The sequence below is a fragment of the Montipora foliosa genome, chromosome 6, assembly GCF_036669935.1.
Source record: "Montipora foliosa isolate CH-2021 chromosome 6, ASM3666993v2, whole genome shotgun sequence".
Classification (NCBI taxonomy): Eukaryota; Metazoa; Cnidaria; class Anthozoa; order Scleractinia; family Acroporidae; genus Montipora; species Montipora foliosa.
In genome coordinates this window covers 27680932-27695931 of record NC_090874.1, presented here as the reverse complement: position 1 = coordinate 27695931, position 15000 = coordinate 27680932, and the positions used below count along the sequence as shown (strand labels likewise).

General features: G+C 37.8%; 1 protein-coding gene across 1 annotated transcript in view; it reads right to left on the bottom strand.

Moving 5' to 3' along the window:
- LOC138007079 (mitochondrial proton/calcium exchanger protein-like) overlaps positions 1-15000 on the bottom strand; it is a 23815-nt gene that overhangs the window by 200 nt on the left and 8615 nt on the right. Inside the window, exons 3-12 of the mRNA XM_068853794.1 lie at positions 14312-14452; positions 13156-13359; positions 12421-12540; positions 6456-6587; positions 4246-4392; positions 4110-4139; positions 3875-4015; positions 3626-3795; positions 773-914; positions 1-514 (exon numbers count right to left, since the gene is read on the bottom strand). The exon at positions 1-514 is cut by the window's left edge and continues 200 nt beyond it. Of these exons, the coding sequence (XP_068709895.1) occupies positions 386-514; positions 773-914; positions 3626-3795; positions 3875-4015; positions 4110-4139; positions 4246-4392; positions 6456-6587; positions 12421-12540; positions 13156-13359; positions 14312-14452 (1356 nt within the window). The 3' untranslated portion in view covers positions 1-385. The remainder of the gene's footprint in view (positions 515-772; positions 915-3625; positions 3796-3874; positions 4016-4109; positions 4140-4245; positions 4393-6455; positions 6588-12420; positions 12541-13155; positions 13360-14311; positions 14453-15000) is intronic.

Below are 15000 nucleotides of genomic sequence, written 5' to 3'. Positions count from 1 at the left end.
AAAAATATATATTTTTTAACAACTGTGTAACATTGTTACGCGTGCTCATGCCTTGGAATCCAGTGTATGCATAATAACTCCGATTCACATAATATTTTAGGCAATTGCATATGTAAAAAAACAGCCACATGTTTTGTAAAATTAAAAGTACACGTGAACCAAAAAGGGATCATGAGTGTATCTTTATACTTTCTCCATAGACCATTTTGCAGATTTGGCGGCCATTTTGATTTGTATTGTTTCAAATAGCAATTATGGGATGCCCAGGGGGCAAATACATATTAATTTGCCCCCTGAGCATCCCATAATGTCCTTCGGAACAATAGAAATCAAAATGGCCTCCGTATCTGCAAAAAGGTCTATGGCTAAATGGAATGTTGGATCATTAACGAAGTAATCCACTTTCCTCTCCGTCAGCTTGCCGTAACCTGCTTTCTGTGTTTACTAGGTTAACAATGTCTCGGATTTGTTCCGGAGTAAGATCTACATCCTCATTCGACAACAATTCAACAACCTGCAAAAAGAAAGCAATCAAGCATGTCATTCAGCAGTTTTCAGTTAACTGACGCAATATGAATCGGACCAGGCGCAAAGAACGCAATTTACGTGAAGCAGTTACATAAACGCGCAAGAAAACGCACGCGCAAGTCTCTGGTTATCTCCTCATAGATTTTGTAGTTGTCTATCTGTAGTTGATGTATTCAGGCATTTTAGATGTAAGTGTTTTGAGGCAAATGAAAGCTTGATCATGGTAACAAAACTTGTTACAAACCCTTTCGACATCTCCCAAATCAAGCGTGCCATCTTGATCCTGGTCCAATATTTCTGCTATCCTCTGACACTTCGCTTCGCTGGGAGCATTTTGTAACCTTCCCACAGCAGATATCAACTCCTGCAAGCTTATTTTACCATCCCTACAAGAAAACGACGGTGTTTCCTTCTCAGTCAAAACATCCATTGATTTAACTATTTTGTACATAAACGATAACAACAATTGCCGCGAGAATGCAAAACCGAATTTAAAACCATTCGTTGTTGTCATATGGTACAAGCCCCCAACGAAACATTCACTTCTGTAGAAAATCTGATTGGGCTATTTGACTCTCAAAATGTTGAGTTATGTGTAATGGAGGATGGAACTTCAACAAGGATGTCTCACTCTAATTCTTGCTTCTTGTCAGACGTTATTCCCTTAAACGAAGGTCTAACGTTCAAAACAACAGCTCTTAGGGTAGTTAGGTTAGTCAGCTCTTAGGGTAGTTAGTTCCCCTATATCAGCTCGTTTGATAAAATTAAATGTACGGTCTTCACCAGTTGATTAACAAACCTAAGCATATCAGGGGCACCCAACGATAACTGTAGCATGCTAGTTTTGAACAAGGACACTTGTCAAGGAAAAACTTGTCATATTTTTTCATTTACATTGCCAAGGTGAAAACTTGACAAGGAAAACGTGTTAGTATAAATGGTGCTTTACGTTTTCCGAAAAGGTATTTTGCACTTTTTGGCACTAAAAAGGTCACCTTGCAGTTTCGGATGATCAAGTAGTTCGGTTGGAAGTTCTTAAAAGGTTACGTTCAAGTAGCAATTTCTGAAATGAAGATATCGTTCCCTAAAATTTTCGGCTAAGATATCCGAACAGATCAAATTCGTCTATGTGATAAAAAACAGACAGTCTTTAAACATTACAAGGAGCCTAGAAATGTCTCTCAAAAGCATTTGGCTTAATTTGTTCGTTGGGTGCCCTTGGTGTATCATCGACACCGCATTATTTGACATGAAATGTCGGTATGCCAACTCTTCTGACAAGGGTATATGCTCTGGAGTTTGCCATGCGAGTATAACCGACCATAGTTCAATACTACAGACTATATAGATGTTCCAAAAAATTAATCACGTTCACTTACGCGAAAACATTTCATCTACAACTGGGATAATAAAGACAATTCTCATGATCAAACTAAAATGTGGTCTGAAAGGAAAGATATGTTTTCAAGCGTCGTTGACGTACAAAGCGGGTCCCCGCAAAGAAATCTCCTTGGATTTATACTTCAGAGTGGGAAAAAGGATTACATGAGCGAAACATAATAAAGTTGAAAGCAATACGTTCTCGGTTAGGCTGAATGTAAAAGACTCCGCAACAAAGTAAACAGCGACATCAAACGAAAAGTGATTCTTGTCCCCCACGGCAGACTATCAACGAACTCACGTCTTGGAGAGCTTATTTCTCTTCAGTGAAATAACGACTAATAATTTGAATTTAAAATAAATTTGAACTACGGAGTTCACATGAAGTGAAAGCAAGGAGAAAAATCCACGTTTGGATGCGTTTTTTTTTTTTTTTTCAGGCTGTCCCTAATGCTGAACTGGCAAACAGTTAAACAATTATACTACGATATTTATTATAGCACGCACATACCAACAAAACAACACCCCCAACAACAACAACAACAGTGATCTTAAACTCTGTCCTGAAAATAATTTTAAATGGCCTAAAGGAAAAGTTAAAGCTCTTGGTTTTTGGTTTTCGTGGGATTCAAATATAACAGTTTCTCATAATTACATAGATAAAGTGGAAAAAGTGAAAGCGATGTTAAGTTGTTGGAAATTTCGTAGACTTAGTCTGCTTGGAAAGCAGCCTATGTCTTGGCCTTTACATGTACCAAGAGTTCAAAACTCATAGTTTTTAATTTTAAATTCCTACATCGACGACTTTCAACTAATAGTTTTCTTAAGAAAATAGGACGTATAGATAACGAGAAATGCACCTTCTGTCAATATGGTAAAGAAAGCCTCTTTCATTTAATTTGGGAATGTAGCAAAAGCCGTTGTGTTTGGAATCATGTTTTTTCATGGATGCAGGCGTGTAAAATTGTTAGTAAAGAATATGCTTTTCAGGTAGATACTTGCTTAGGACTGAGGCCAGATACCTCTAAATACAATTTGCAAATTATTTTGTTTTTTGACAAGCAAACATTTCACCTGCCTGTGTACATTTAAAGAACGAAAGCCAATTTTCGAAGAATACTTACGGCATCTACAATATATTCATAAAGTAGAGAAGGAAGATACAACAACGCGAAAGAAATGGGAACCGCTATTGCTTTAAAAGTGAATAAATAAATAAATACAGAATCCAGCACCTTGTTCTCCAACTGTACAGGTAATTCCCATCTTGTAGAGTATAATTGGTCGCTCCTCTCAAAACAAGAACTCCTCCTTTTTTTTAAAATTTAATTTAATTTATTTTTATGTAAACATATTCCGTGTTTGTGGGTGTGTGTGGGTGTGAGTGTGTCTGTGGGGGGAGGGGTAAAAAAATAAAATAATAATAAATAATTAATTAATTACTAAATAAAATAAAAAAAAAAGAAAAACAACTTCCACCCAACAACAGTAACATCAATTCACCCGCAATAAAAGAATGACTTCACAGCAGGACACACCTCAACCTCGTTCCCAGGACACCCCTTTTAGAGCTTTGAACATATACTGTACATTGTGTCCAATTAATACTGAATTCTGCTTTCCTATGACACATATGCACAATTTTTGATATCACAGTCAGCTGAGACCAAGCACTAATGCAAGTGGCAACAACAACCAAAAAAACAAAATGACTGACCCATCAGCATCCAAGTGTTGGCTTAGTTCACCATCTATTTCTGTTTCTATTAGCTTGAGCCGCTCCTCAATCTTATTTATCATAGAATCAACTTTCTTTCCAAGACGTGATGAACCAGTGGATTCCTTCAAATTCTGCCTTTCATCTTCTGTTGCGAGCTCACGCAGTTCCTTTCAGACAACAACAGAATAACATTAGTCGAGTAGCATTTGAAATCAAGGTACAGCGTACAACGTCTTTGTTTGATACCTCTTGATATTCCTCTCTGTCTTCTTTAATTTTCTCAAGTTCGTCTCTTTCACTTGCTAGAGCAAGACTCGCCTTGATTGATAGCCAGTCCTCTTGGGAAATATCCTCTGTGGCTGTTGACTGGATTTCTGGTGCCGTGTCCTGTGAATAGACAGCAGGGGAAAATTTACTTTCCTCGCCACATCAACTCTTAAAGAAGAAGAAAAAATACTAAGAAAAAAAAAACTTAACTCACTTCTAAAATTTCAGCAGCTATCGCCTCAATCTGCAAAAGAAAAAAAGTCTCCTAAGGAGGCCAAACACGTTCCAAAAAATCAGGAAAACGCAACGTAACTTAATGTTCACCTTAAATTTCAACTTCTTCAACTTGCCTTTTTCTTTTTTTCCTCTTCCTCATGAACAAGTTCTTCATTCTCCTCAGCTATCATTTGTTCCTCTTTTTTTAGAACATCCAAACGCACTTTATTATCCACCTTCTCACCTGACACCTCGCAAATTTTGATTTCAGCTTCCTCAACCTACACTTAGACAAATGTGAACACAATAATAACAATTATTATTATTATTATTATGGACACTTATTGATATTGCGGTTTTACATGATCAATAGCATAGCGAGACTAGTCCTAGGCTATGCTATATAATTTATAAATATGAATGTTCAGTTAGACTATTCCTTTCAACGCTCTGCTCCGTTCTTCCTATCTCTTATAGGTATAAACGTTCTTAACTATTTCAACGTTTTGTGATATGATCCATTTCTGGCTCTTCATTATTAGATATTGCGTCTCTTCTTCGTTCTTTCCAGTTAAATGTTCATTGAGATCATTCATTATTATTATTATTATTATTATTAATGATATTTTAGAATAAAATAGATGTTAATGCTGGTAAGCAAATACTGGGCAGCGCCTGAGAAGAGAGCATGACTTCCCATCACGTGACTACCTTATTTGGCTCTTTCATTCATCCCGCCATGCGAGCCTTCTCAGTTTGACATTTCCAAAGCTCAACTAGTTCTGTTTTTTCCGTTAAGCAATTTAATCTTTGCTGGGGAATTGGCTGACCTCACAAACGCGGTTTTTTACGCCCCCTGCTACCTCAAACCATTTATTTATTACTGGAACTCGGGAACAATTTATTGAACGGCTTCACACCGTTGATCCTTCCGCACCATCTTCTACCTCGCGTACACCAAGCGTCCATCTCACCAGCAGAGAAACGTTCACGCTTCACGAAGTTGTACATGGCCAGGTTGGGGGACAATGTTTTCACATTGGCGAGTGGCAAAGGCGAAACCACTTTCCCCTCCCCCGAGAAAAACCTGCCCTACCCAAGTTCTGGAGATATGCTCTACTCTGTCCAAATGCAGGCTAGGCTCCCTGAGCATCATTTAATGAGAACTAACCCACAGTCTCCAAACCATGGCAGGTCTTTTTCCTTAACAGGGAGCTCTGGAAGATGTTGTCTTGTGGCAACTTTTTCTCGACTGGTGGAATGTGATCGGTCTGTTCCCCAGGACATTATGCCAGCCACTATGCCCGCCTTGCAATACAGGCATGTGGCACCCCCTCGGCTAGTTGCCGAGGCCCCTCATCCGGTGGTCCATACCGGCGGTGGGTATCATCCGCGCCTTGCCAGTACATTCCCTGCCCCTTGTTTACGCCCAAGTTGTGTGCATTGTATTTTATTGCGCACCAAAGCATTAATTATTATTATTATTATTATTATTATTATTATTATTATTATTATTATTATTAAATATTATTATTATCATCATCATTGAAAATGCCAGTAAATAATTTGTCTAAAGCTCCTTAAACTACAAACAAACAATAATAATAAAAAGTCATACGTGTAAGAGGGACAAATAGAGAACACACACACTACAAGCCTGCATATACCAAAAGCTTTTCCCATTTTTTGGTATGTTTAGTTATTCCGCCTACTTGCTATCTTTTTCTCCACTTGGTACACAGCTTTAATCTTGGTCTTATAAACTCGTAAAATTGGATGCACACTATTTAACTTACATCTATATATATACAATTTAGCTGTCAATATCAGATGATTTAGTATAAAAAAGTTGTCTCCTATACTGAACATTTCAATGTATGTTAATGTTACAAAAGTATTACTAAGCCAAGAACAAAAAGCTAACCAACATTCTCCAACAACCTTGGTTGCTCACTGATTCGCTTGTTGTCTGTCTTGTACAGTATAAATGGGAAAGAAACTTTTTTACCACAATTGCTTGTAATCTCGCAATCTGATTGGCTAATTTGCCGTTGTCGATAAGAGTCTGGACAACGCTGTACGCGTCATGCTCGCATCAATGTGTCACGCAATGTAATAGCCAATCAGGAACGCCCATTTTGGGAAATAAAATAAAATTTGTTGTGGACTCACTCGGCTGCGCCTCGTGAGTCCACAACATTTTAACCACTGTGATGACGAATATCGTTGTCGATAAGAGTACAGACAACGCTAAACCACTTTCGATTTGTTGAATTTATGTGTTATCCGTAACTTACTTTTTATATCAGTAATTAAATGATAACTAATAATTATCATTACTGACCAAGGTCTCTGGTAGTTGTGACAATGTTTCCTTTAGCTGATCAACAGTGCTGACATTTTCTGGAAGATACAGTGCTCTGGACATCAACAGGAGAGATGCTGGAATTTGCTCATCCAGATGCAACTCTAACCACTGCAAAACAACAACAATCACTGTCAATTCACTTTTAACAGCAATGTTCCCTTAAATTAACTGTTTTAAATCATGGCCAAAAACCAAGCAATAAATTTTCAATTGACTGTTGCAGATTTTACTGTATGCCAAACATACAAGTTAATTTCGTACTAATGAACAAAATAGTGTATGAAATGAATCATATATTGAACCCCGGATATGAAATCAAGTGAAGCTATGATCCTTGTAGTGATGAATACAATCTTTTAGCAATTGGGCACAGAAGCCTGAAAAATTCAGGAGTTCAATGCGGTTTGAACCTCGGTTTGATTTCATATCTGCATTTCAATATATGATTGATTTCATATATCATTTCGTTCGTTGATTCATTCATAATGGGAACGTTTGTTTGTTGAACCCTAAAGTAAATATAAACTGTTTTATTTCTTTGCGCGCCTACAGGAGACCTTCACAGCTAAATAATGATGGCGCTTTGCCCAGAACACCCTAAGTGCGACCAAAATTCCAAATTTGCACCCCTAAACGAGACGACAAGCATCCCTGCCCTTTTTATATGGAAGTCCTCCCCCTCCTCCTGGGATTCTATGGTCCATACATTCTGCCAAAGACCACTGCAGATGCTGTCCATGCCTTAACGTTCAGTTTTGACCGTTTTTATGTGGCTTTCCCACGAAGAGTGCTAAGCTAATACCTATATATCATCAGTAGTGACATCATTATTATTGTCATCTCTTTCATTGAAACAGAGCGCTATGCCAAACCGGAGAACACAGGCATACTCCTACATGAATGAAGGGGGTAGTTTCTAAAGAAACTGTGGTGCTGCGTCGATGGGGAAGTAGTATACAAAAATTTGGTGATATCAACGGAGTTGATGATGTAAATTGGCCACCGTACAGAGATTCTAAAAGCTGACGTTTCGAGCGTTAGCCCTTCGTCAGAGCGAATCGAGGGATTATGGGTTACGTGTAGTTTATATAGTAGAGTAGGAGCTACGCTATTGGTAGTAACATGGCAACGTGAAAAATAGGAATATATTAGTTAAATGAAAAGCGTTCGTTAATACCGTGAGGATTAAGGGTGCCGATTTGAAAGATGAATTTTTGTTCCAGATTCTTGCGGCTTTCCGTCGTACCTAGATGTAGGGAAAGGCCGCAGATAGCTATGTGTTTTTTGGAGTGGTTAGGCAGATTAAAATGGCGAGCGACTGGCTTAGATGCATCCTTGTCATTCTTCTCAACATCGCGAAGGTGTTCGTGGAATCGGTCACCTAGTCGTCTACCTGTCTCACCAATGTATAATTTATTGCATAACGTACAGGTTATGCAATAAATGACATTTGCGGAGGTACATGTGAAACGATCGGTGATCTTAACAGATCGCTTAGGTCCCGATATCTTGCTAGTGTTAACAATGAAAACACAAGTTTTGCATCGTGAGCGCGCGCATTTGAAAGTGCCGGGTTGCTCGTTAGTTTTGAGCGCGCTTCTAACTAAAAAGTTGCCTACGTTTTTGTCGCGTTTGAATGAAATAAGTGGAGGTTGCGAAAAGATTCTACTAGTCTCGGGATCATTTTGGAGTAATTCAAAATTCCATTCACCCTCACTTTCCATCATCATAATCACGCAGTCAAAAGCATCATTCTTAGTAATTTTGAATTACTCCAAAATGATCCCGAGACTAGTAGAATCTTTTCGCAACCTCCACTTATTTCATTCAAACGCGACAAAAACGTAGGCAACTTTTTAGTTAGAAGCGCGCTCAAAACTAACGAGCAACCCGGCACTTTCAAATGCGCGCGCTCACGATGCAAAACTTGTCTTTTCATTGTTAACACTAGCAAGATATCGGGACCTAAGCGATCTGTTAAGATCACCGATCGTTTCACATGTACCTCCGCAAATGTCATTTATTGCATAACCTGTACGTTATGCAATAAATTATACATTGGTGAGACAGGTAGACGACTAGGTAACCGATTCCGCGAACACCTTCGCGATGTTGAGAAGAATGACAAGGATGCATCTAAGCCAGTCCCTCGCCATTTTAATCTGCCTAACCACTCCAAAAAACACATGGCTATCTGCGGCCTTTCCCTACATCTAGGTACGGCGGAAAGCCGCAAGAATCGGAAACAAAAATTCATCTTTCAAATCGGCACCCTTAATCCTCACGGTATTAACGAACGCTTTTCATTTAAAAATTGAAGCGCAGCCAGGATTAGGCATATTAAAATACAATAAAAAACGTTCTCTGGCTAAAAATTTTGAAAAAGAATATAAGCTTTCGGCTGTCGATCTACAGCCTTCCACGGATAAAACGTTGAATGTAAATTAGTGAAATATATACAAAAAAGGCGAGATAAAAATGATAAAAAGAACAGAGTAAAGGTATGAAAAATGGTGGCTATTGTTTAAAAAGAATTTTATACTGATTAGGAATCGGCTTAAAGTTATTGTCAGCATGCTTGGTAGAAGAGGTGTGCCAGGCCTCTAGAGTTTTCCTAACACGAAAAGAGCCTTTGTCGATAACTCGAGAATGATTGAAATCAATGCGATGACCGAAAGACCACGCATGTTTCGCAATGTTTGACCCATTAGCACATGTTTTTACATTCCTAACGTGTTCTTTCTTGCGGGTTTCAAAGCAACGGCCAGTTTCACCTATATAACACCAATCACAATCGGCACAGGGTATTTTATAAACCACGTTGGGTTGATGAAATCATTTCTCTGTTGAAATTTATCTTATCTAACAATGGTAGCCCCGTCAGCCCTGTGGTGGCGAACTTGTGCATGGAAGCGATCGAAGAAATGGCCATTAACACGTCTGAAGTACAACCTAAAGTATGGAAACGCTACGTGGATGATAGCTTCTGCATCATCAAAAGAGATGCTGTTAACTCTTTTCACACTACACTTAATTCCATCGATCCACACATCTCATTCACTATTGAAGAGGAATCTGACCAACAGATCGCCTTCTTGGATACTTTGGTTTCTCGCAAGGACAACATGATCACTATTGATGTTTACCGCAAAGCAACTCACACGGACAGATATTTAGACTTTTCTTCTCACCACGACAAACGCCACAAGATCAGCACAGATGAGACCCTCCTACACCGCGCAATTAAACTCCCAAGTACACCGCAAGGGAAAAATACCGAAATCAATCACGTCTTTGATGCTCCACGAGCCAACAACTATCCCTCCTTTGTTATTTCCAATATCTTAAAGCAGAAATTTTCCAAACCACCCACACATGCCATCCCTTCACCTGAAGAATTGGTTGGCATGTTTTTTAAATGGTTTACGCCTCAAGAGAACCCTAACGGTTTTGCTGTCCTTCCTTTTATCAATGGTGTTACGCAACCTCTAACAAGAATTCTTCGAAGACACGATATCCGAGTTGTAAATAAGCCCCTCAAGACTTTACAACAAGAATTCCTTTCTCCTAAATTCAGACCAGCTATTGAACACCAACCCAACGTGGTTTATAAAATACCCTGTGCCGATTGTGATTGGTGTTATATAGGTGAAACTGGCCGTTGCTTTGAAACCCGCAAGAAAGAACACGTTAGGAATGTAAAAACATGTGCTAATGGGTCAAACATTGCGAAACATGCGTGGTCTTTCGGTCATCGCATTGATTTCAATCATTCTCGAGTTATCGACAAAGGCTCTTTTCGTGTTAGGAAAACTCTAGAGGCCTGGCACACCTCTTCTACCAAGCATGCTGACAATAACTTTAAGCCGATTCCTAATCAGTATAAAATTCTTTTTAAACAATAGCCACCATTTTTCATACCTTTACTCTGTTCTTTTTATCATTTTTATCTCGCCTTTTTTGTATATATTTCACTAATTTACATTCAACGTTTTATCCGTGGAAGGCTGTAGATCGACAGCCGAAAGCTTATATTCTTTTTCAAAATTTTTAGCCAGAGAACGTTTTTTATTGTATTTTAATATGCTTTTCATTTAACTAATATATTCCTATTTTTCACGTTGCCATGTTACCACCAATAGCGTAGCTCCTACTCTACTATATAAACTACACGTAACCCATAATCCCTCGATTCGCTCTGACGAAGGGCTAACACTCGAAACGTCAGCTTTTAGAATCTCTGTACGGTGGCCAATTTACATTATCAACTCCGTTGATAAAACCAAATTTCTGTATACTCCTACATGAGTCAACTGGACAGTAGTTACAAAATTATTGAGGGACGTTGACAACTATCTTCCTCGAGGACATTTTTTTAGAAGAATGTGATTCATTAGAACAGTATTCTCATGCTGGAGGTACATGTATCCACAACACCTAATTACTGAAAGTCCACCATTTAACAGATCAGTCAGAGATTTAAGACCAGCAGCCTTTATTCAAGGTGACATGGCTCACGTGATCCTGCCATTCTAAGACTAAGCCTCAGAAGATATGCTGAAGAAACAGCTAAAAATGCCATACATGCAGACATTTACACAATCGAGAGGAGGAGCATGACAAATTCAATTGATTCCCAGGAAAGACCCTGATGACCTGCTGAGGCACTTACTGGTCCTTAGGAAATGCAGAGATAAATATTTGATTGTGCACCAGATCACATGTTATTTATTTAGACTAGTAGTGAACCTATTTAAATTAATTGCCATTTCTCTCCTTAAAATGAGCCAGTTGTACTCAGTTCAAATCCTTTGGGAATGAAACGTTTTATTCGACGTAATTCCAATCATTTAAATGTGAATGCTACATTATCATGCAAATGCAACGTACAAAGAACCTTAAATGGGTTATGTCGTGCAATATGATGTAATTTCATGACACCCAAAATGCCCAAAAAGTAGAACGAAACATACAATACAATACATACTTAATTGACCGCTCCTCATAGGGGCTTTTCAGGGCCAATGAAACAATCAACGAAACAACAGAACACAACAACGGCAACTGGCCGGAGGCAAACCAGTTGGTTATTTACAAGTGCAGCGGGGAAGTTGAACCAGGGACAACCAGGAACAAATTCAGCGAGTGGTCAGAGCGGGTCTTGAACCCGGGATGTCTGCATCTCAAGGCAGGCGCCCTAACGACTGGGCCACACTGCCTCCTTAGAACATTGCAATAACCACTTAAAACCGTTGAACAACATTAAAGAAATACAGCAAAAGAAAAGAGAAGCATGGATGGTCACAAATGGACAAGATTGAAACGGATTGCTTTTGGGTAATTTTGAAAAAAGTTGGCCCAAGGTTTTTCAAGTTTATGGCAAATTGCCTGGATAAAGGTCATTTTTGCTCAGATTCATCTTGTTACTGATGTAACGATAGCTTTATCAATAAGGGAATTCCACATAACCATTTTAGAGTTTTAGACTCATCATTAACAAAAGATTTCCCCTCAACACCCTAAAATAACGTGACATAGCTCCGCGAGATTTGAATTGGGTACAACACTTAAAGTTAGCTAAATCGGTTTATGCAGGAATGCTAAGTAGTTTACAATCACCATCACAGAAATAGACCTACGCAAGTCACCAGCTTGGCAATGGGTAAAAAAAGTCATGCCTTTTTACTTTTACATATAATTATTCTTATGGCACCTACAAATTTAAAACTCTCAAGTGGAAAACAGAAAAATATGGTCGTTAAAAAATTATACAGGGCCAGAGATTTATCTTCTGTTTCAAATTCCTGTTTTACAGTTGCTGGCAAGGCCCTTTGCATCTCATAATTTCATTTGTGAATGTGATTTTGATTATCACATTGCAACTTGATCCGAAACAACTACTTGGTCTTGACAAAACAGGCCGTACTTATCATGAATTTACCTGGCGAAGTTGAGATCTTAATCTGGCAGAGGGAACACCAATGGCTCTCATACCACGTGCCTGGCAAGCTGATTGCAATTCTTGCTCTGTCAGGCTGTCAACACCTTCCCTTTGAATTAACTAGTGAACAAACATGTTATTGCATACCCATTATTAAAAATTTTATTTTATATTGTTATTCATTGATTTAGAAATAGCATTCTGCAAAGTTATCACACCAACCTTGCAATTTGCATACATGTAGGAATATCAGACAAATAAAAATATAACCAAAATTGAAGCAAAAAGATTGAACCACAACATAATTATACATGTACATCTTGAACAATGACTGTATCCACTCTCATAAATTCAAAGATGTTAAGATAAAAGATCGATAACAATGAATCTGATTGCTGACACCATAAAATACAGTTCTTAACTTTTAATAGATCAACTAAATTTGGCAATATACCATTATAGTCCACAGAATGTGTTAAAGATTACTTGTGAATACATTTACAGTAGCTGGCTGTCAATCAAGAAACTTGAAATGCTGCCTCAATACATTGTACTAAGTACCTCCCATTTGGAAAAAAATGGTCCTGCATGACATGAAGAAAGTGTCTAAAATCGGTATGCTCTCTTACAATAATATTCAGGTTATTTTGTTTTGTTGCAAAGTCGTAATACATTAATGTTATGTCTATAATCAAAATTTATTCAATAATCATTAAAGACTAACCATGCACTTACCAGATCATCAGCTCTTAGTTGACGTAGCTTCATCCTTAACTGAAATCTCAAGTAATTATTTGTTCCAATTGTTGGCAACATAAGTAGCCTATTAATGGCCTTGAGCTGTGCACGGCTCATGTTATCTAGTGTAATTTGATCCTCAAACAGCTTAGAAAATCTAAGAATGTCTTCATTGCTGGGTTGCTCTCCTTTCCTTCTTATCTATAAAGAAAAGTGACTTTAGTTTCTGCGAGCTATAGTTACAAAAGAACTAGTTAAAAAATGAGTACACAAAATCAAAATTAATTTTAATTATTAAGGTGGCTCAAACCAGTTTCAACACTCTCTTTAAAATGATTGATATTACAACACTATATCACATACATGTTACGTTACCATTATCATACGATTCTTTCAAAACAAGATGCAATCATTATTGTGACGTAATGGCAATGGGAAAGCCCAGCAAAAACACCCCATATTTTGGCTTAATAATAGTTGCTCATATCTCAATTTAAACGAACTCTTTGACCCCCATTGTGTATTGCTGAAGAATACCAGAAAGCCAACATGAAACTTTCTGCAAAGTTTAAAAAAACTCTGTGCAGCAGAATCAGAGCCACCTTAACAAAATCACAGACAACAAGGTACATGTAAGGGTAAATGTTCGCATTAGTTTTAGGTTAAGGTAAATGCAGCAGTTTATCCTTACTTAAGGAGCAGAATTTGGGGAAACTTCGTAGCCTTAATTGTCTGTATTCCAAGACACAAGTGATGTTAAAATTGGGAAAAAGATTATTGAAATCTGTGTGCAACTAATTACATGCATCTCTAGACATATCTCATTTTGGGATGCTTTCAAAATCTCAGTAATATCTTTGGGCTTCTGGCAAAATGATCAGATCCTTTGTGAAACAAATCCTTGAATTCTTCATAAAAAACCTGGTCCTTTTGAAAAACATTGGCCCAGGTAAAGGAAAGTGATACCAACCAACTTAAACTGAAATGAATCAAAACAATAAGTTGAACGCCATTAACCCATTCACCCCTAAACCGGTCATACATATGGTAGTATTTTAATCTGTCCAATGCCACACAATTTTACTCATCAATGGGAAGCCCCCAGGAGTCAATGGGTTAAAACGTGTACATTCACAATAACTGATAGTATTACTTTTTCAAAGAAATTTGCAAACTCTGAAACAACTTCTTGAGTTTTCTTTTGCTTCGCTGTAACTGCCATTTCTTCAACTGTGTCCTGTAAAAACTTTGCCATCTGAATTTTTACTTTCAGTTGCTTCTTCTTGTTTTCTTCCTGTGTTACAAAAACACAAATTAAAATAATCCATGTTACCTTACAAAATGTATCTATCTCATGGCAACATAATAGTTATTGGGAAATAAAAATAATTACAGGAAACAATCCCGCCATTCCAAAGAGCTTTATTTTCAAAAAAAGTTGACAGGTCTGAGCAAAAGTTTAGATGTTCGTGAATGAGTGTAGAAGTTTAAAACTGACTAGTAGATATAATTATGATAAGTTCCAGTTTGAGTTTTGATTTAGTTTAGAGAGACAACAAAGCAAAGATTTGTGAGACAAGACATACATGCACAGTTTACAGTCCTTGTCTCAGAAGACCATTTCAGATATTTAAATACAAAGGTAAGCACTTTCTGCTCAACTACTGTAAGAAACCCAAGTGTTCACCCCACCAGGGTTCCAACTTGCAACCTTTAAAGTGCATGACAGTGATATGAGAGACATGGGTCTATTCTCGATTTTATGTCACAAACTGTTTTGCATTCCTGTTTTCAAAGAAATTTTTCATCAATTGCAAAGGAGTTTGTGATGTAAATCGAGAA